Source organism: Musca domestica, unplaced genomic scaffold (genome assembly GCF_030504385.1).
Source record: "Musca domestica strain aabys unplaced genomic scaffold, Musca_domestica.polishedcontigs.V.1.1 76, whole genome shotgun sequence".
NCBI classification, from domain to species: Eukaryota; Metazoa; Arthropoda; class Insecta; order Diptera; family Muscidae; genus Musca; species Musca domestica.
This window is the reverse complement of record NW_026712396.1, coordinates 1,668,807-1,691,390: the sequence shown is the minus strand read 5'-3', so window position 1 is coordinate 1,691,390 and position 22,584 is coordinate 1,668,807. Positions and strand designations below refer to the sequence as shown.

General features: G+C 34.1%; 1 protein-coding gene across 8 annotated transcripts in view; it reads left to right on the top strand.

Annotated features, from left to right (window-relative positions):
* Positions 1-22,584, top strand: part of LOC101901348 (uncharacterized protein CG43427) — a 320,227-nt gene that overhangs the window by 230,463 nt on the left and 67,180 nt on the right. For all 8 annotated transcript variants that reach the window (XM_011292032.3, XM_059130537.1, XM_011292034.3 and 5 more), the window contains one exon: positions 8,339-8,545. In XM_011292032.3, coding sequence (XP_011290334.2) covers positions 8,339-8,545 — 207 coding nt within the window. The remainder of the gene's footprint in view (positions 1-8,338; positions 8,546-22,584) is intronic.

Genomic DNA, 22,584 nt, shown 5'->3' with positions numbered 1-22,584 from the left:
ATTTGTCTATGCTTTTACTATTTTGTAGGCTTCCTTTCAACTCCCTAAGCCCAAAAAAGCCTCTCCACCCATTCCATTCCATTTATCGCACTTAACACAACTTATAGTTTGTTTTTGGTTTTTTCGTTCTCTTTTATGCAAGTTAATGTTGCACTTAAAACCATTTGTCGTTTGCCCAGGCACAAAGCGCACAACCAACAACAAAAAAAATGTACTTTCCTCGCATTTTCCATATCGTGCAGTTGTTAGTGACCTTTTTTTCTTCAAACATTTCTTCGTCTCTCTCTCTCTCTCTCTCTCTCTCTCCATGCCACATGATTTCTAAAAACTTTTTCAGAATTATTTTACAACTTTAATGGTTTATGAGTATGTATTACATACATACACACACACACACACACATATATATATATATACATGCATATGTGTTGACATATGTTCATCTGTAACTGCTTATAGTTTTTTGTCCTCGTCTTTTTTTTTTATTTGAGCCTGTTGATGTCGATTTCGTTGTCGTCATGTTGGCTGATTGTCTCGATGACTGGCTGCCTGCCCAACCGTCCAGGTTTATTGACTTTTCAAGTATCTCTCCTAAGCATTTTCAATACAATTTATTTATGCATTTTCTATTCATTTTCCACATTTTCTTTGATTTTTCCCATTCGCTGTGCTATGGTTTCTACGCTCCATTCATATTTTATTCTAAATGTAGTGGCGAAGCAGAGGAGAAGATCTATATAGTCAGTGAGTCATAAAATACTTTCTCTTAACCTAAACCCTTAACATTTTTCGTAAATGTCTGGATGCTTGGATATGGTCGATATTGTTTGTAGGATACTTTTACATATGACAATTTAAATGTTTGCTTTTATATTTTTCAGAAGCGGGAATTCAGGTATAGAAATAAATCTGGGAGCTTTAATAGTCCTTGAAGGAAATCCAAGAAAAATGAAATTATTAAAAATATTTCAAAATAAGACGGAAAAAACAAAAAAAATAATATTGAAAATATAAAATTCCTTTTTTTTTGTTTTTTTTTTTATATTGAAAAGCTCAAAAATTAAAAACTCTTGAAAAATATAGTTTTTCAAACATTGTCAAGCTATTGAGAAATTAGAAATCCTTAAAAAATATTTTTTTTTTTAAATCAAAAAATTTGGAAAAAAACTTTTATATTTAATCGATTTGAATATTTTTAAACAATATACGATCTCTAAAAACCATTTAAAACATGTTTTTAAGAATACCAAAAAATCCAACAGAGTTCTGAAATATCTTTTTTTTAACAATTCTTAAGAAGATGCTTAAAAATATTGAACAAATAAAAATATTTTTTTAAATAGCCCTTGAAGCCTTGAAGCCCTCGAATTTTTTTTTTTTTAATATTGACAAGCTCTTGAAAAATTAAAAATCCATGAAAAATATTTTTAAAAAATTAACAAGTTTTTTTTTCAAATATACATATTTTTTAACAATCCTTGAAAAAAATCTTAAAAACTATTTTATTAAATATTGACAAGCTCTTAAAAAATTAAAAAATTTTGAACATTTTTTTAATTTTGAGAAGGTTTTGAAAAAAAACAAAAATTCTTAAAAATATTTTTTAAATATGGAGAAGCCTTGAAAAACTCCTTAAATTTTTTTTTCAAATATTTATAAATGCAAAATACTTGGAAAATATAAAAAAATCAACAAGTCTTAATACATTTTAAAAAATATTTTTATATTAACAATGTACGATCTTTAAAAACTATTTAAAAAAAATATTTTTAAAAATGCCAGGAGTTCAGAAAAACAATTTTAAAACATTTAATATTTCTGATTTTTTTAATTACGAGTTTTGATATACGTTTTTTTAACAAGCCTTAAAAAGTATTTTTTTTAAATATTGAGAAATTCTTAAAAAATAGAAATCCTTGATTTTTTATATATTGACAAGCTTATAAAAAAATTAAAAATCCTTGTTTTTTTAAATATTGAGAAGCTTTTGGAAAAAATATATATTTTTTATTATGGACAAGCTCTTGAAAAATAAAAATTCGTTGAAAAATAGTTTTTAAAAAAATAACAAATTTTAATAAATTTTGAAAAATATTTTTATGTTGAATTGATTATTTTTAAATAATGTATGACCTCTAAAAATTATTTAGAAAATATTTTTAAAAATACCAGGAGTTCAGAAAAATAATTTTAAAAAATTCACCAGCTCTTTTTTTAAAAATAAATGTTGTGAAATATGAAAAAGTTCTGAAATATAAAAAGTTCTGGATTTTTAACAATCTTTAAAAAATCCTTAAAAATATTTTTTTTTAAATCCTTAAAAATATGATTTTAATAATTAACAAGCTCTTAAAAAATTTAAAATTCTTGAAATCTGTTTTAAATATTGAAAAGATCTTGAAAAAATAAAAATCTTAAAAATTATTTTTTAAAATATTGACAAGCTCTCGAAAAATTCTGGAACTTTTTTTTAAATATTTACAAGCTCTTGAAAAATTAGAAATCCTTGAAAAATATTTTTAAAAAAATCTACAAGTTTTAATAAATTTTGAAAAATATTTTTATGTTGAATTGAATATTTTCGAACAACCTACAATCTCTAAAAACTATTTAAAAAAATATATTTCTAAAAATAAGAAATAAGATTTCTGAAAAATACTTTTAAGCTGTCGACAAGCTCATGATTTTTTTAAAGTCTCACGAGCTCTAAAAGCTATTTAAAACAAGTTAAAAAGTATCAGCCAGTTTTACCGGCAGATGTATACCCTCCGTCAATGTTCATTTATTTTAATATATTTGAGAAGTTTTGAAAAGTATTTTTAAAACTCCATCTTTGGAAAAAAATATTTTTAAAAATTCCACAAGCTCTAAAAAATATTTTAAAAAATCCATAAGCATTTATAGACCCTGAAATATTTTTATGAAAAATCCAGGAGTACTTAGAGATTTTGAAAAATATTTTTAAAAATTCCACGAGCTGTTTTATTCTCTGGATTTTTTTTTAAATCTACGAGCTCTAATAAACGCTGGAGAATATTTTTAAAAAATCCGCGAGATATTTTATATAATTTGAAAAATATTTTTAAAAAATCTACGAGCTCTTATAAACGCTGGAGAATATTTTTAAAAAATCCGCGAGTTATTTTAGATAATTTGAAAAATATTTTTAAAATAATCCACGAGCTCCTATAGGACCTGGAAAATATTTTAAAAAAATCCACGATTCCTATAGGACCTGGATAATATTTTAAAAAAATCTACGATTCCTATAGGACCTGAAAAATATTTTTAAAAAATCCACGAGCTCTTATAGACCCTGAAAAATATTTAAAAAAAATCCACAAGCTCTCATAGATCCTGGAAAATATTTTTAAAAAAATGCATGAGCTTTTCGAGACTTTGAAAAGTATTTTTAAAAAAAATCCGCGAGTTCTTATAGACCCTGGCAAATATTTTTAGGAAATCCACCAGCTCCAATAGGACCTGGAAAATATTTTTAAAAAAATCCACGATCCTGGAAATATTTTTAAAAAATACACAAGCTATTTAAAACTTTGAGAAATATTTAAAAAAAAAATCACGATTTTAAATATTCCTCAAGTTCTTCTAGATCCTGGAAAATAATTTTAAAAATCCTCAAGCTTTTATAGACCATGGAGAATATTTTCAAAAAATCCGCGAGCTCTTTTAGACCTTGCAAACTATTTTTTTATTATGAACTAGTTGCGAGTGGATTTGCAAAATAATTAAAAAAAATGTACCAGCCAGGAACGTCTTTGGAGAAGTATTTTTTTAAAAAATTTTTACTTGGAGATTTTCACTTTTCTTTTCATTTTTCAACGGCACGTCGTTTTTTATGGTTCCCGTTGAGGAATGGCATTTCCATTGGGTATTTTCCAGCAGCTGGTGTGCTAATCCACTGACACCATAAGCTAAGCTGATAATTGCCCATGGCACCCCGCCATCATTTTTGTTGTTGTCAAAAAATGCCACATAAATTTTGTTTTTTTTTTTTTTTCTTCGCATTTTCCTTATCACCGATGATAGCTGAAAATCAAATGAAAACAAAAAACCATGAAAATCCCATAACAAAATATGGCAACATTTTGAAAAGGCGAAAATCAAAACAAATCTCAGTCATTCACCAACTGAAAAAAAACTGTCTGCAACAACATTGCACTCCTCCTCCTCCTTCTGCTTTCCCCTCCCCTGTATTTTTGTTTGGGTTATGCACCTCAATGCAATAATAAGCATGGTGCCTGCGAGTCGTCCAAACAGACCCTTAAGAGGTTTCTCAAAGATAAAGCTGACGATGATGACGACAAAGCCCAAGGCATTCTAAGGCACCCAAGGCAGGACGGGAGGAGAAGAGAACACACAGTCCATCAAACCATCAACATTGCTCGGAAGAAGAAGAAAAAAGACCAAACACTGTTAAAGCTTAGGCATGTCTCTTGAATGGAAATTTAAATTTCCTCCCATACCATCACCCACTTGGTTCCAAACCCCCCTCCCCCAGTATTCTAAACCTCCAACCGACCATGGTGGTTTTACCTTCACAATTTTAACTGACTTTGGTTAATATTTTTTCTTGCGCCTTTTTCTGAAATATTGCAATTATTATTTCCATACATTTTGCTGCTTCTTCTTCTTCCTCGACTTAAGCATTTGAGAAAATGAAACAAAAGCACCAACAACGGCAATAAAAGCGGCCTATAGAGACGACGCGCACACCATTGTCAACAACAATAAAAAATAAATTGTCAACAATCCTTATTTCCGTCAACATTACCAAGTCATTGCGATGCAGAACGAAGAAATAATCAGGGTACGAGGGAGGTGGGATAATTGAGGCAGCCATAAGCTAGGATGGTTATAGAAAAAAATGTTTTAAAAAATCCAAGATCATTGGTATTTTTAAAAAAATTCCACGAGCTTTTATATTCCTTGAAAATATTTTTAAGAAATCCACGAGTTGTGATATGCCTTTGAAAGTATTAAAAAAAAATCCACGAGCTTTGTCAGGCCTTGAAAAATATTTGAGAAAAAATCCACGAGCTTTGTTAGGCCTTGAACAATATTTTTTAAGAAATCAAAGAGCTTTGATTGGCCTTGAAAATATTTTTAAAATATTCCACGAGCTTTGAGAGGCCTTGAAATATTTTTAAAAAATTCCACGAGCTTTGATAGGCTTTGAAAATATTTTTAAAAAGTTCCACGAGCATTGATATGCCTTGAAAAATATTTTTAAAAAATCCATGAGCATTGAAATGTCTTGAAAAATATTTTTAAAAAATTCCACGAGCTTTGAGAGGAATAGAGAATATTTTTAAAAAATCTACGAGTTTTGATAGGTCTTGAAAGATATTTTTAAAAGCTACTTGTTTTAATATTCATATCATATTTTTAAGAATTCTCGGGTTTTGATAGGCCTTGAACGGGTTTTGATAGGTCTTGAAATCTATTTTTACGAAATGCACGAAATTTGATGGGCCTCGAAAAATACTTTTAAAAACCCCACGAATTTTGTTAAGTCTTGAAAAATACTTTTAAAAATCCACGAGCCCTCAAAATTTTTTAAAAAAAAATCCTGAGCTTGGGTAGGCTTTGAAAACTATCTTTAAAAATCCACGAGCACTGATAGGCTTTGAAAATTATTTTTAAATAATCCACGAGCTCCGATAGGCCTTGAAAATTATTTTTAAAAAATCCGTAAGCTTCGATAGCCCTTGAAATTATTTTTAGAAAAATCTACGAGCATTGATAGGCCTCGAAAATTATTTTTAAAAAAATCCACGAGCTTTGATATTCCTCGAAAAATATTTTAAAAAATCCACGAGTTTTGATGGACTTTTAATAGGTCTTAGAAAATATTTTTTAAAAATCCACGAGAACTGATAGGCCTTGAAAAATATTTTTTAAAAATCCACGAGAACTGATAGGCCTTGAAAAATATTTTTTAAAAATCCACGAGCACTGATAGGCCTTGAAAAATATTTTTTAAAAATCCACGAGCTCCGATAGGCCATGACAATTATTTTCAAAAAAAATCCACGAGCTTTGAAAGACCTTGAAAAATATTTAAAAAAATCACGAGTTTTGATATGTCCTAGAAAATATTTTTATAAAATCGACGAGTCCTCGAAAATCCAGAAGCTTAAATTCAGGGTCTTGAAAAATATTTTTAAAAGGTCCACGAGGTCTTGAAATATATTTTTAAAAAATCCACGAGGACTTGAAAAATATTTTTAAAAAGTCCACGAGGTCTTGAAAAATATTTTTTAAAAGACCACGAGGTCTTGAAAAATATTTTCAAAAAATCCACGAGTTTTGATTGGCCTTGAAAAATACTTTTAAAAAATCCACAAGCATTATTATGCCTTGAAAATATTTTTAAAAAAATCCACGAGCATAGATAGGCCTTGAAAATTTTTTTTTTTAAATTCCGCAGGCTTCGATAGGCCTTGAAAATCGGCGAGCATTGATAAGCCTCGAAAAATATTTTTAAAAAATCCACTACTTTTGATAGGCGTTGAAAAATATTTTTAAAAAATCCGCAAGCTTCGATAGGCCTAGAAAATTATTTTTAAAAAATCCGCAAGCTTCGATAGGCCTAGAAAATTATTTTTAAAAAATCCGCAAGCTTCGATAGGTTTTGAAAAATATTTTTAAAAAAATCGGCGAGCATTGATAAGCCTCGAAAAATATTTTTAAAAAATCCACTACTTTTGATAGGCCTTGAAAAATATTTTAAAAAAATCCGCAAGCTCCGATAGGCCTTGAAAAATATTTTTTGAGAAATCCACGCTCATTAATAGACCCTAGGAAATATTTTTAAAAAATCCACGCTCATTAATAGACCCTAGAAAATATTAAAAAAAAATCCACGAGCATTGATAGGGCTTCAAAAATATTTTTAAAAATCTACGAGCATTGATAGGGTTTGAAAAATATTTTTAAAAAATCCACGAGCATTGATAGGGCTTTGCAAATATTTTTAAAAATCTACAAGCATTGATAGGGTTTGAAAAATATTTTTAAAAAATCCACGAACATTGATAGGGCTTGAAAAATATATTTTTAAAAATCCACGAGCTCCGATAGGCCTTGACAATTATTTAAAAAAAAAATCCTGAATTTTATTAGGCCTTGAAAAATATTTTTAAAAATTCCTCGAGCATTGATAGCCTTGAAAAGTATTTTTTAAAAAATCCACGATTTTGATAGGCGTTAAGAATATTTTAAAAAAGATCCACGAGCATTAATAGGTCCCGGAAAATATTTTTAAATCCACGAGCATCGATAGGTCTCGGAAAATATTTTTAAAAAATCCAACAGCTTTGATATGCCTTGAATATATTTTTAAAAAATCCAGGAGCTTTAATAGGTCTTGAAAAATATATTTAAAAAATCCCTGAAAATATTTAAAAAAAATTTCCGAGCTTTGATTTAAATTTTTTTTTATATATTTTTTTTTAATTTTTAAAAGATTCTCGAGGTCTTGAAAAATATTTTCAAAAATCCACGAGCTCTGATTGGCACTGAAAAATATTTTCCTAAAATCCATGAGAATTGAAAGGCCTTGAAAATATTCCCTCCCTTCGGCACCTCACCTCGTCCAGCGTTCCTGCAAAAAGCCTCCAAGTAATGTCATATTCCACTTGCACTTTTTTCCTCTGGTCTTGGCGGGCATAAATGAGTTCCAATGAAGCAAGAAGAGGCTTTCGCCTTAGGCAGACCTGCATAGGCTGCATTATGATTTTTTGCGTTGGCTTTTGTTTTGTTTGTCATCTCCTATTTCCATATTTTTCTCGGTATCCTCTTGTGAATGTTTTCGCTTTTTGTTGCTGCTGTTGATTAGGTTTGCGGTCGGTCACGTTTGCCTACAAACGCTCTGAGCTTTGTGCCAGCTTTTTAAGGGTTAATGTTTGCTCAGAAGTGTTGCTCATAAGTGTTCTTTTGCCAGAAAAAAAACGAAAATCTCTTCTCCTGCCAGGTCTTTGAGAACTACCGGTTGGCAATGTCCGGACACCCAGACTACTAGTGGCAGGCAGCGCTCAGAGCTGCCAGTATTCAATGAATTTTTGTAAATTTAACATTTCAACACGAACCATTGTAACACGAACGTATCGATTTACTCAGCAAAACAAAAAAAAAGAAACATAAAACGACAATACCCCTCCTGCACTCCCCCGGGTTCCAAGGAGAATGGCCAGACAGGTGCCAACAACACCACAATGGGTAGATTTCCACAGAAAATCTTTGTATCTTTTTTAATTCCGATTTTTTCCAAAATATAAATTATTAATTGTTGTTTTTTCTCTCTCTTTTCTTGCAGTCCATTACTTCTCCCGATCCCACAGCCTATGTGGCCAAGGCCCGTGTCACCAGGCCCACACCACCACCGCCACCCTATAATCCAATGCAATTTGTACAAATCAAACCTTGCAATCTATATCAAACAGCACAAGAGCAACTGAAAAAAGCCGAGGAGGTCAAAAAGATAAAGGAGATCCGCAAAGAGGAGCCAGAGGATTGGCAAAATGTAAGTAAAAATTTATATATTTTTTTTTTGGGAATTTTTCGGAAGTGGAGGGCGAAATGTGAAATGAAATTGGTATGAACCGCTGACCTGTTGTCCTCACTCAAAAATCAAAAATGCGTATCGGAAGGAACGGACCGATATATTCCTTCTTCTCATCAGATCCTGTGTTAATAAAAATATTAGAATATGTGTAATTTAAAGAAAATCGGGTGCTTATTTCGCATTTAATGGGAGTTATAATTGTTCGAAATTTTGATATTTGTTGGGGAGGTACCAGTAGGTGTGGACCGATATATCCCACTTTCATACCTAATTTTTTTTGATAGAATTATTTTAAGAAATTTTAAAAGAATCCGACGAAGAAATTTTGACCCTTTGTGGAGTAGGTACCAGATTTGTGTTAGTAAAACAATTGGGATATGTAAAATTTGAAGAGAATCGGGTGCTTATTTCGCATTTAAGAGCATTTTGGTTATTCAAAATTTTGAACCCTTTGTTGGGGAGGTACCAGTAGGTGTGGACCGATATATCCCACTTTCAGACCTGATCTTTTTTTGATAGAATTATTTTAAGAAATTTTAAAAGAATCCGACGAAGAAAATCCGATGCTTGTTACGCACTCTATGAGCGCACCGCTTTTTCAAAAGATTCAAAGGAATCGGATGCTCATTTCGCATTTTATGAAGGCTATTCAAAATGTTGACCCCTTTGTGGGGGAGGTACCATCTTTCCGGCAGATCCTGCGCTAATAGAAATATTGGGAGGTGTGAAATTTGAAGACTACCGAATACTTATTCCGCTTTTTATGAACGATATCCTTATTAAAAATTTTGACTCCTTTGTGGGGGAGGTACCAGAAGTAGTGGACCGATAGCTACCCTCTTCACAACAGATATTAAGTTCATAAAAGTATTGAGATGTGCTGATTATGGAAGGAATCGGATGCTCATTTCGCGTTGTATGAGCTTCACTGTTATTTAAAATGTTAACCCCTCTGTGGGGGAGGTACCAAAAAGGTACTTCGAAAAATGCCCCAATAAACGATTTGAATGTTCTTTAAAAAAATTGTATCGAACCACTGATAGATAAAAAAAAATAATTAAATAAACTGCTTAGCGAGTCTCCATGGAATAGATTAAGGGTCAGCTATTCTACAAAAAAGTGTTAAAGGTTTGCCAATTCTCCAAAATAAAGTTGGGGGTTAGCGATTTTCCAAGGAAGAGCTAAGAGGTCAGATATTCCCCACAGAGGAGAGTTAGAGCGTCAGTTATTCTCCGTGGATGATTTGAAGGGTCAGCGATTCTCCATAGAAAAGCTGAAGGGTCAAAGGTTCCCCAAAGAAGAGTTGAAGAGTCAGCCATTCTTCACAGAAGAGTTGAAAGGTCTGCGATTCTTTACAGAAGAGTTAGAGGGTCACTGATTGTCCATGGAAGAGGTAGAGATTCCAGAGATTCCCCACTGAAGAGCTAAAGGATTAGCGTTTGTCAATAGAAAAGGTAGAGGGGCCAGAGATTCTCCACAGTAGTGTTGAAGGGTCAAGCTATTTTTTACAGAAGAGTTGAAAGGTCAGCGATTTTATAGGGATGTTGAAGTGTCAAACAGTTGAAGGGTCAGCGATTATCCACGAAGAGGTAGATGGTCAGAGATTCCACACAGAAGAGTTTAAGTGTCAGCGATTATCCACAGAGTTAGAAGGTCAGCGATTCTCCAAAGAAGAGTTGAAGGGTCAGCTATTGTCCATAGAAGAGTTAGAGGGTCAGCGATTCTTCACAAAAGGGTTGAAGGGTCAGTGATTCTATACAAAAGAGTTGAAAGGTCAACGATTGACCACAAAAGAGGTAGAGGGCCAGAGACAGTTGGAGGTTCAGCGATTATCCACAGAAAGGTTGATTGGTCAGCGATCCTCCACAGAAGAGTTGAAGGGTCAGCGATGCTTCACAGAAAAGTTAAAAGGCTAGCGATTCTTTACAGGAGAGTTAAATGGTCAGAGATTCAGAGAAAAACTGAAGTGTCAGCGTTTCTCAACAGAAGATTTGAAAGGTCAACGATTGTTCACAGAAGAGCTAAAGGGTCAGTGATTCTTCACGGAAGAGTTTAAAGGTAAACGATTCTTTACAGAAGAGTTAAGGGGTCACTGATTCTCCACAGAAAAGTTGAAGGGTCAGCTATTCTTCATAGAAAATTTGTAGGATCAACGATTGTCCACGGAAAAGGTAGAGGGTCGGAGATTCAGAAGAGTTCAAGTGTCAGCGAATATTCACAGAAAGATTGAGGGGTCAGATATTCTTCACAGAAGAGTTAGAGTGTCAGTGATTCTTCACAGAAGAGTTGAAAAGTCGGCGATTCTCCATGGATGAGTTGAAGGGTCAGCGATTCTTAACATAAGAGTTGAGAGTTCAGCGAATTTCCATAGAAAAGCTGAAGTGTCATTGATTGTCCATAAAAGAGGTGAAAGGTGGGAGGTTCTCCATGAATGAGTTGAGCGGTCAGAAATTCTCCTCAGAAGAGTATAAGAGTCAGCGATTTTCCACAGAAGAGTTAGAGCGTCAGCGTTTCCCCACAGAAGATCGAAATGGTCAGCGATTCCTCACGGAGTAGTTGAGGGTCAGCGATTCTTCACAGAAGAGCTGAAGGTTTAGCGATTTCCCAAAAAATAGTAAGAGGTTCAGAGACAATATAGGTTCAGCAATTCTCCACAGAAAAGTTCAAGGTTCACTGATTCTTTACAGAAAAGTTGAAGGGTCAGCGATTCTCCACAGAAGATCTAAATGGTCAGTGATTCTCCTTAGAAGAGGTAAAGAATCTGCGATTCCCCACAGAAGAGTTGAAGCGTCAGTGATTCTCCACAGTAGATTTGAAAAAACAACGATTCTCCACAGAAGTGTTAGAGGGTCAGAAAAGTTCAAGGTTCAGGGATTTTCTAAAGAAGAGCTAGACGATCAGATATTCTCCATTGAAAAGCTAAAGGGTCAGCGATTCTCCATAGAAGAGGTGAAGGGTCAGCGAATCTCCACAGAAGAGTTGAAGGGTCATTTTAAATTTATTTTTTTATTCCCTTTCGCCAGTTGGCTTCAGATAGAAGGACCACTTTTTTAATTGCTGGGGCGGCCAATAAGCCCAATTTATTCTCGAGAGTGAAAGTGAATTCCGAAACCCATGTTGACCAAATTTCGGATGATCGATCATGTGTCGGTCTCTGTTGCAACATAACACACACACACACACACACGCACACCAATTGGTACGTGTTTGTTGCCCATGAAATTTCAATTGTAATCTCTCTCTGTGCTCGAAGTGTGAATAGAAGAAAATTGGCTGTTTCTTTTGTTTCAGTTTTTTTGTTCGAGATTCGGATTTAATTTTTGTTTTTTTTTTTTTTTTTTTTTGTTTTTGGTGTGTGGAGGGTTAACGCGATTACGTGAGTTTGAAATTTTGTGTAAATTTGTCACGAATCTGTATCAAGCATGGTTTGTTGTTGTGTCGTCAGACATGTATCGGAGTATGTTCCGATGTAGAGTAGCTTCCAAGAGGTTCGTTGTTGGCTGGTGCCTTGCATGGCTGGGGTGTCAATTTGACACTCGGTGGTACAATTTCTGACTTGACTTGGTGCTGTTCGCATTTCTGGGTCTTTGTTTGGCAATTTGTTCACTTTTGGTTTTTGAATTTTGTCGAGTGTGTGTGTGTGTGTGTGAGTGTTCGAGATTCCGTGCATTATTCTGCAGTTTATGCGGTGTCATTCGAACAATAACGACGATTGAAGAAGTGAGCATGGCTTTTCATCACTTTTTCACCATTTGTTGCGACTTTACCCTCCTCCTAACCCCCCCTCCCCCCATCCATCCTGAATATACGACTGTCTGTCTGTCCCCCTGTCTTTGGTGAATTTATGGATTTATTGCTGCTGCGAATAACAATTGTTTCATGGGAAATGTACAAATTCGATTAACAGCGATCACCGATATTCGCTGGCTGCCTGGCTGGCTGGTTGTTGTTGTTTTACCAAAGTTACAAGCGCATGCGCATTGACTATTATATATTTTTTTCCGAATTGATTTTTTCTTCACGTACAAACGTGCATTTCAATACTGGTGGCAAAGAGTTACTTTGACTATTTTTTTTTTTTTTCATTTTTTTTTTTTTTGGATTCGTGCTCCATGTATGGCCAGAGAATAGAAACAAAAGACAAACAACATTGTGTAATCATAGCCTACATTACGCCACGGCGTGGGGTACATTTTTAATTTTGGTGTTGACTTCAGAAAAAAATATGGGCATTTGGATCAGAGAGGCAGTAGCTTTTTAATTCTCCCAAATTAATGTGGATCTTGAAGGTCCATGGAGCCTGCAGAAGCGAATTTGAGGTCCGAAAAGCCTCCATAGATGGACAAAAGGGACAGCGATAGAAGAGTTAAAGGTTGCTGACCCTTCCCCCCAGAAGAGTTAGAAATACATGGTTATCCACTGAAGAGTTGAAGAGTCAGAGATTATACACAGAAGAGTTCGAGGGCCAATGATTCTCCATAAAAAATCTGAAGCCTCAAAGATTCTCCAACGAAGAGTTATGGAGTCAGAAATTATCCATCGAAGAGTTAAAGATTCAGGGATTCCCCATTGATGAGCTGATGGCTCAGCGAGTTTCCATAGAAAAGTTTAAGGGTCAGCGATTCCCCAAAGAAGTGCTGAGGGATCAACGATTCTCCACAGAAGAGTTGAAGGGCCAGTAATTCTTCAGAGAGGAGCTAGAGGGTCAGTGATTCTCCACAGGAGTGCTAGAGAGTCATCGAATCTCCACAGAAGAGTTGAAAGGACGGTGATTCTCCACAGAAAAATTAAAGGTCAGAGATTCTTCACAGCCGAGTTAAGGGGGATCAACGATTCTCCATAGAAGTGCTGAAGGGTTAGTAATTCTCCACAGAAGAGCTAGAGAGTCAGTAATTCTCACACAGAAGAATTGAAGTGTCAGCGATTCTCCAGAGAAGAATTAAAAGGTCAGCGATTATCCACAAAGAATAGAAGGGTCAGCGATTCTCCATGGAAAAGTTAAAGGATCGGCGATTCTTCCCAAAAAAGTTGAAGGGTCAGTGATTCTCCAATGAAAAGTTGAATAGTCAGTGATCCTCCAGAACTACATAGTCAGCGATTCTCTATAGAAGAGTTGAAAGGTCGGCGATTCTCCACAGAAAATATTAAAGGTCAACGATTCTTCACCGAAGAGTTGAGGGGTCAGTGATTCTCCACAGGAGAGTTGAAGGGTCAGCAATTCTTGCAGAAAAGCTGAGACGTCGGCTTTTTTCCATAGAAAAGTTGAAGGGTGGACGATTCTCCACAGAAGAGTTAAATTGGCAGCGATTCTCCAGTAAAGCGCTAAAGAATCAGCGAATTCCCACAGAAGAGTTAGAGGGTCAGCGATTATCTATAGAAGAGTTGAAAGGTAGACTATTCTCCATTGACGAGTTCAAGGGTTAGCGATTATAAATAGAAGATGTAAAGCAATTATCCGTAGAGCCAACTATTCTCCACGGAAGAGCTAAAGCGTCAACGATTCACTAGGGAAGAGTTAAAGGTTCAGAGATTTTCCATAGGTGAGTTGAAGGGTCAGAGATCACTCACAGTAGAGTTGCGATTCTTCACAGATAAGATAGAGGGTCAGCGACTCTCCACAGAGGAGTTAAAAGGGCAGTGATTCTCCACGGAAGAGTTAGAAGGTCGGTGATTCTCTTTAGAAGAGTTAATGCGTCAGCGATTTTCCATGGAAGAGGAATAGGGTCAGATATTCTCCACAGTGTGGAGTGGAGGCTCAGTGATTCTCCACAGGAGAGCTAAAGGGTCAGCAATTCTCCTCAGAAGTGTTAAAGAGTCGGCGTTTCTCCAAAGAAGAATTGAAGGGCTAGAGGTTCACCACACAAGAGTTCAAGAGTCAGCGATTCTCGACAAAAAGCTTTTCTCCACGGAAGAGTTAGAGGGTCAATGATTTTTCTCCGAAAAGTTAAAGCGTCAGCAATTTTCTATGGAAGAGGTATAGGGTCAGATATTCTCCACAGAAAAGTTAGATTGTCAGCGATTCTCTACAGAAGAGTTAGAGGGTCAGCGATTCTCCACCGAAGAGTTGAAGAGTCAGCGATTCTCCATAGAAGAGTTACAGGTTCAGCGATTCTTCACAGAAAAATTAAAGAATACAATATTGTCCATAGAAGAGTTGAAGGTCAACGATTATCCACGGAAGTGTTGAAGGGTCAGCGATTCTTCGGAGAAGATATAGAGGGTCAGTGATTCTCCACAGAAGATTTAAATTGTCAGCGACTCTTCACAGAAGAGTTGAAGGATCAGTGATTCCCCACAGTTAAAGAGTCAGCTATTGTCCACAGAAGAATATACTTTTTCCATTGAAGATTTAGAGGGTCAGAGATTCCCCACAGAAGAATTGAAGAGTCAGCGATTCTCCACAGAAGAGTTGGAGGGTTAGAGATTTTTCACAGAATAGTAAGAGGGCCATCAATGCCCCATAAAAGAGTTAAAGGGTTAACGATTCTCCACAGAAGTGTTGAGGGGTCAGCGTTTCCCATAAAAGAGCCAGCCATTCTCCATTTAGGAGTTGTAGGAGCAGCGAGTCCTAAGAGGGCCATCGATGTCCCATAGAACAGTCAGCGATTCCCATAATAGAGCCAGCCATTCTCCATTGAGGAGCTGAAGGGTCAGCGAATCGCTGTAAAAGAACTGGTCCCATTTCATCTCTCTGTAGACGAACTGCTGTCCCAGCGAGTCTCCATACAGACGATCTACTTGGCCATTTCGTCGTTGCTGAAGGGTTAGGGGCATTCAATTTCCTCCTCCCCTTTGGAAAATTACGATCCGTTTTCCCTTTCATTCGAAGTTTGGTGAAAATAAATTTTGTCGCCTTTCGAATTGAATAAATTTTGTGGTGACAACATTTGAAATGAAATTTATGGGTTTTACGATTCGGGATCACGTTTCCCCCTCCCCTTCGAAAAAAAAGTCAATTTTCAAACTCAGTTTCAAAACAAACACAAAAAAGATCTACACTTTGTACGACTTGGCATACAAATGTTTCGCTTGTTTTTTTGAAATATCGATGCGAAGCGATCTCCAAACCAAAGCGACGGCGGCGACAACAACAAAGGTGTTGTCCGACCCAAAAAAAAAAAAAATTGGCATGCTGAACACAGATCCCCTCCACACAGAGATAATGTCGTGGATAATTGTTATACTGTTAATTGTTATATTGTTATAACAGTGGTTAAACATTTATTTCATTTGTTGCTTTTGTGAAATTATGCAATTTTCAAAGACATGCCGAACATTGGTGAACCAAAAAAAAAAACATTACCGCACTCCAGTTTTCGTTTTCGTTTTTTTTTTTTTTTTGAATTTAATATTCCGGGGATGAACTTGTCTTTCTTTTTGTGATTTTTAGTATTTCAATTTTACTTTCTATGAATGGAAATTTTTGTTTACATCTCATCGGAGAAAACCAAATTCGGCAGTTCACCACCACCTCTTTCGGCCAAGCGAAGCAACTATTTAGTCTATTTTCTTTCTGTTTGAGCTTGTAGATTTTTTAAAAATATTGTATAAGGTCTATAAGAGCTCGTGGATTTTTTAAAATATTTTTCTAGAGTCTATGAGAGCTCGTGGATTTTTTAAAAAATATTTTTTTTAGGGTCTATAAGAACTCGTAAATTTTTTAAAAATATTTTCCAGGGTCTATAATAGCTCCTGGATTTTTTAAAAATATTTTCTAGGGTCTATAAGAGCTCGTGGATTTTTTAAAAAATTCTTTCTAGGGTCTATGAGAGCTCGTGGATTTTTTAAAAATATTTTCTAGGGTCTATAATAGCTCGTCGTTTTTTTAAAAATATTTCCAGGCCCCATAATAGCTCGTCGATTTTTTTAAAAATATTTTCTAGGGTCTATAAGAATTCATGGATTTTTTAAAAATATTTTCTAGGGTCCATAAGCGCTCGTGGATTTTTTAAAAATATTTTCTAGGGTCTCAAAAAGATCGTGAATTTTTTTTAAATATTTTTCACGGTCTATAATAGCTCGTAGATTTTTTGAAATATTTTCCAGGGTCTATAATAGCTCGTCGATTTTTTAAAAATATTACCAGGGTCTTTAAGAGCTTGTGGATTTTGTAAAAATATTTTCTAGTGTCTATAAGAGCTCGTGGATTTTTTAAAAATATTTTTCAAAGCTTCAAAAAGATCGGAGATTTTAAAAAATATTTACCAGAGTCTATAATAGCTCGTCGAATTTTTAAAAATATTTCCAGGGTCTTTAAGAGCTTGTGGATTTTTTTTAAATATTTTCTAGGGTCTATAATTATATTTATTTATTAATTTATTATATTTAAAAATGTTTTCTTGGGTCTAGGAGAACTCGTGGATTTTTTTAAAATATTTTCTAGGGCCTGGCATAAGTTGTGCATTTTTTTGAAATATTTTTTAAGGTCCGGCATAAGTCGTGCATTTTTATACCCTACACCACAAGGTGGTTAGGGTATTATGTCTTTGTGCATTTGTTTGTAACAGGCAAAAGGAAACGAGATCATAGACCCATAGTTCCTTTTGATGATCTGCATAGAATCACTTTCTGAGTTGATTTATGCATGTCAGTCCGTCTGTCCGTCCGTCCGTCTGTCCATGTATTCTTGTGAACAAAATGCAGGTCGCATTTATTATCCGATTGAGATGAAATTTTGCAAACAACATTTGTTTGGCCCAAGGACGAACCCTATTGAAATTGGAGATAATTGGTCAAAATTTAGATATAGCTCCCATATATATCTTCGTCCGATTTGCCTTTTATTGGCCACCAAACGTGTAATATCAGCCCGAATAGTATGGAATTTTGCACATACAACCAAATTAGACCTGAAAATAAGTATGCCAAATTTGATCGAAATCGGTTCAGATATAGCTATAGCTCCCATATATATTATTCAGCCGATTTGTTATTTTGGTCCTCCGCAGCCGTAATATGCTTTCTGTAACAACAATATTTGGGGAAATATGTCAAATATAGCTCAGAAATATTTTTGCCAAATTTTATCGAGATCGGTTCCGATTTGGATATATCTCCCATATATAACTTCGTCCGATTTACCTTTGATTGTGCACCAAAGGTCTAATATTTTTCCAAATTGGATGAAATTTGGCACTTACGACCGAATTGAGTCTAGAAGCTAGTATGTCAAATTTGGTGAAGATCGGTTCAGATATAGCTATAGCTACCATATATATTGTTCATCCGATCTGTTATATTTATTACCCCCAACCGTAATATACACTCCGTAACAACGATATTCAGGGAAAAATATCAAATACAGCTCAGAAATATCTTTGCCAAATTTTATCGAGATCGGTTCAGATTTGGATATAGCTCCCATATATATCTTTATCTGATTTAAAATTAATTTGCACCAAATGGGCAATACAAGTCCGCTTTTAAAAGATACAAATGCTGCGGCATATTTAGACCTTTGAACTTTAAATTATAATTATAATCATAGCGTGTATGTTTGAATTCTCCCATAAAAACTTTTAACTGTTATGTGGAGCTCTACTAAATTAGCAAAGTGGTGTAGGGTATCATTAAGTCGGCCCCGCCCTACTTTAAGACTTTCTTTACTGGTTTTACCCATGGATTTGTCTACAAAAATTATTATCTTTTTATAGTTATCACTTTATGTTGATCATGTCCATTCAAAGTGGATAATTTTTTTCTGGTGTGTGTTCGGATTTTTTTTCTTCAATTTTTCTAGTGCCAGTAGTCCATTAGTGTGGGAAAGGAAGTCATTTATTTATCGCAGTATTGGCATAAAAACGTTGTTTACACAATTTTTTCTTTTTTATTTGTTTGTCAGACGGTCTGTTTGTCCGCCTGTCTGTCCGGCAAATTCGTTACGTTTATTTATTTAATTGTGCCAAATTGAATTTAACATTATTTATTCGTATTATGTTTCGTTGAAAGGGTGTGGATTTTTATTTAATTTTGTTTTGCATATTTTTTAATGGTCAAATATTGGCATGTTTAAGCAAACATTTTTTATTTTTTTTGAAAAATTTTAAAGAAATTGTAAATTTATTAAATAATAGATACGTGATGGGGTTTAAAAAATGGCATAGATATGTATATGTCATGGATTTAATTTTAATCAAGCCATAATACGAATATAAAAAAATTATTGGCAATAATTTTTAGAAAGTCGAATTATGAAACATTTAAAATACAGAGTGAGATGATGAAAAACCTGCAACCAACTTCAGACTGCTGTCATTTCTAAGCCACGAGCTCTTGTAGACTCTGGAATATAATTTAAAAAAAAGCCCACCAGCTCTTCTAGTCTCTGGAATTTTTTTTTACAAATTCCACAACTTAAAAATATTTTTTGAAAAATTTACGATTTTTGTCAGGCCCTAGAAAATATTTTTAAAAAATTTACGACATATGTCAGGCCCTAGAAAATATTTTTACAAAATCCACAAGCTCTTAAAGACCCTGAAATATTTAAAAACAATGGAAATATTTAAAAACAAAACCCTGGAAAATATTTTTAAAAAATCCACGAGTTCTTATAGACCCTAGAAAAAAATTTTAAAAAATCCCCGAGCTCTTATAGACCTTAGAAAAATAATTTTCAAAAATCCACGAGCTCTTATTGGCCATAGAAAATATTTTTAAAAAAATCCACGAGCTCTTATAGACCCTAGAAAATATTTTAAAAAAAGTCCATGAGCTCTTAAAGACAGTGGAAATATTTTAAAAGAATCGACGAGCTATTATAGACCCTGGAAAATATTTTTCAAAAATCCACGAGTTCTTATAGACCCTAGAAAATATTTTTAAAAAACAGACGATTTTTTTGAGATTTTGAAAAATATTTTTAAAAAATCCACGACCGTTTTGAGACTTTGAAAAATATTTTTAAAAAAACCACGAGCTCTTATTGACCATAGGAAATATTTTTAAAAAATCCACGAGCTCTTATAGACCCTAGAAAATATTTTTAAAAAGGCCATTAGCTCTTAAAGACAGTGGAAATATTTTAAAAGAATCGACGAGCTATTATAGACCCTGGAAAATATTTTTCAAAAATCCACGAGTTCTTATAGACCCTAGAAAATATTTTTAAAAAACAGACGATTTTTTTGAGATTTTGAAAAATATTTTGAAGAAATCCACGATCTTTTTGAGACTTTGAAAAATATTTTTAAAAAATTCACGAGCTCATATAGACCCTAAAAAATATTTTTAAAAATCCACGAGCTCTTACAGACCCTAGAAAATATTTTTGAAAAATCCAAAAGGTCTTAAAGACCCTAGAAAACATTTTTAAAAAATCCACGAGTTCTTATAGACCCTAGAAAATATTTTTTAAAAATCCACGAGCTCTTATAGACCCCAGAAAACATTTTTAAAAAATCTACGAGCTATTATAGACCTTAAAAAATATTTTTAAAAAACCGTCGAGCTTTATATACCCTGGAAAATATTAAAAAATAATCCACGATCTCTTTGAGACTTTGAAAAATATTTTTAAAAAATCCACGAGTTCTTAGAGATCCTAGAAAATATTTTTTAAAAATCCACGAGCTCTTATAGACCCTAGAAAACATATTTAAAAAATCCACAAGTTCTTAAAGACTCTGGAAATATTTTTAAAAAAATCGACGAGCTATTACAGACAATGGAAAATATTTTTAAAAAATCCCCGATCTTTTAAGACTTTGAAAAATATGTTTAAAAAATCCACGAGCTCTTATAGACCCTAGAAAATATTTTTAAAAATTCCACAAGCTCTTACAGACCCTAGAAAATATTTTTAAAAAATCCATTAGTTTTTATAGACCCTAGAAAATATTTTTAAAAAAATCGAAGAGCTATTATTGACCCTGGAAAATATTTTTAAAAAATCCAAAATATCCTATACAGGGTGAAATAAAAAATTTGCAACAGCTGTTAAAATTTTTCCAGTGACAGTACAAGCGTACAAAAGCATTTTGGTTAGAATTTTCCAGAAAAACGGCTATTCGTGATGGAATTCAAGCGTGATAGTGTGATTTGTTTATATTTGGCTGGAAAACCACAAGGGGCTATCGTTAGAGCGCTCCAGCTTTTAAATGTGAATAAATAATTTGTGTCTCGTACCATCGCTCGTTACAAAAAGTGCAAGAACTTACACCGCAACAGAAGCAGAAAGAAAATAGACTCAAAACAGAATAAATGCCGAATATTATAGCGAAAATATTCTGGAGGGTGTATTAAAGCCTTGGGCACGCAAACATTTTGGCCGCAGACCTTGGACATTCCAACAGGACTCAGCACGCACTATCGCTCTCAGTACGCGCCACTCAAGAATGGTTTCACAATGAGGTTCCTCGCTTCATTTCCAGCTCACAATGGCCACAAAAATCTCCGGATACCAATCCGTTGGACTATTGTGTCGGTAGTATTTTCGAAAACAAGGATGGCACTAAAAACCACCAAAGTGTCGATCACCTCAAGCAAGCGCTTCGCCGGGAATTGGCCAAAATACCGCAGAGCAACATTCGGGCAGCGTGTGACTGTTTCATTGGCCGTTTGAAGGCCATAATTCATGCCAAAGGTGGTCAATTCGAACAAATCTAAACTTATTTTAAAATCTGATGCTATTTCCGACATTTTTTGCTTTCATTCAATGAAATTAAAAAAAAATTGGCGTTAGACTTTGTTGCAGTTTTTTTGATATCATCCTTTATACCTAAAATGTAAGAATTCCGAAGAATCCGATATCGAAAATTAAAAAAAAAAAAAAAAAAAAAAAAAAAAAATGGAAGTGGGGATTTTGAGGGAATCTCCTCTAATTAGGTTGCTCTTCGTTGCGCTTCGCCGGGAATGGGCCAAAATACCGGAGAGCAACATTCGGGCAGCATGTGACGGTTTCATTTTAGCCGTTTGAAGGCCATAATTCGTGCCAAAGATGACCAATTCGAAGAAAACCGAACTTATTCTAAAATCTGAAGTTATTTCTGACATTTTTAGCTTTCATTCAATGAAATCTAAAAAAAAATTGGCGTTAGACTTTGTTGCAGTTTTTTTGATATCATCCTTTATACCTAAAATGTAAGAATTCCGAAGAATCCGATATCGAAAATTTAAAAAAAAAAAAAAAATATGGAAGAGGGGATTTTGAGGGGATTTCCTCTAATTAGGTTACTCTTCGTTGCGCTTCGCCGGGAATGGGCCAAAATACCGCAGAGCAACATTCGGGCAGCATGTGACGGTTTCATTTTGGCCGTTTGAAGGCCACAATTCATGCCAAAGGTGGCCAATTCGAACAAATCCGAACTTATTCTAAAATCTGATGCTATTTCCGACATTTTTTGCTTTCATTCAATGAAATTTTAAAGAAAAATGTAAAAATTATGCCGTTTGACTTTGTTGCAGATTTTTTATATCTCACCCTGTATACCTAAAGTGTAAATGTAAAATGACATCGAAAATTTCAAAAAAATATGGAAGCGGGAATTTTGAGGGGATCTCCTCCTGAATGTAAGAAATTCTCCTAAAATGTAAGAATTCCGAAGAATCCGACATTGAAAAATTAAAAAAAAAAAATAAATAAATAAATAAAAAAAAAATATGGAAGAGGGGATTATGAGGGGATCTCCTCTAATTAGGTTACTTTTCGTTGCACCCTGTCAAAACGCCGCTACACGTGTCCTCGATTTTTAACTGTATTTTCATTATCTACTGGGGTTTCCCTGTAATTACGGAAAATATTGAACTTTGTCGGACAGTGTAATCAAGTGCCACCGATGATGCATCCATCCATTGACAATTGATAAACTCTCCGAAGTGAGTTTTCAATTTTCATTGAGAAACTCAATTTCAATTCCCGCTTCGAAGTTGCGACCAGAGTTTGATGACACAATATAATGTTGTGTTTGAATCGCAGGTGAAATTTGAAAAATTCTTCGGCGTATCAACAATTACAAGTTAATTTTGTATTCCGAACACCATCGTAACAGTCGTGGATT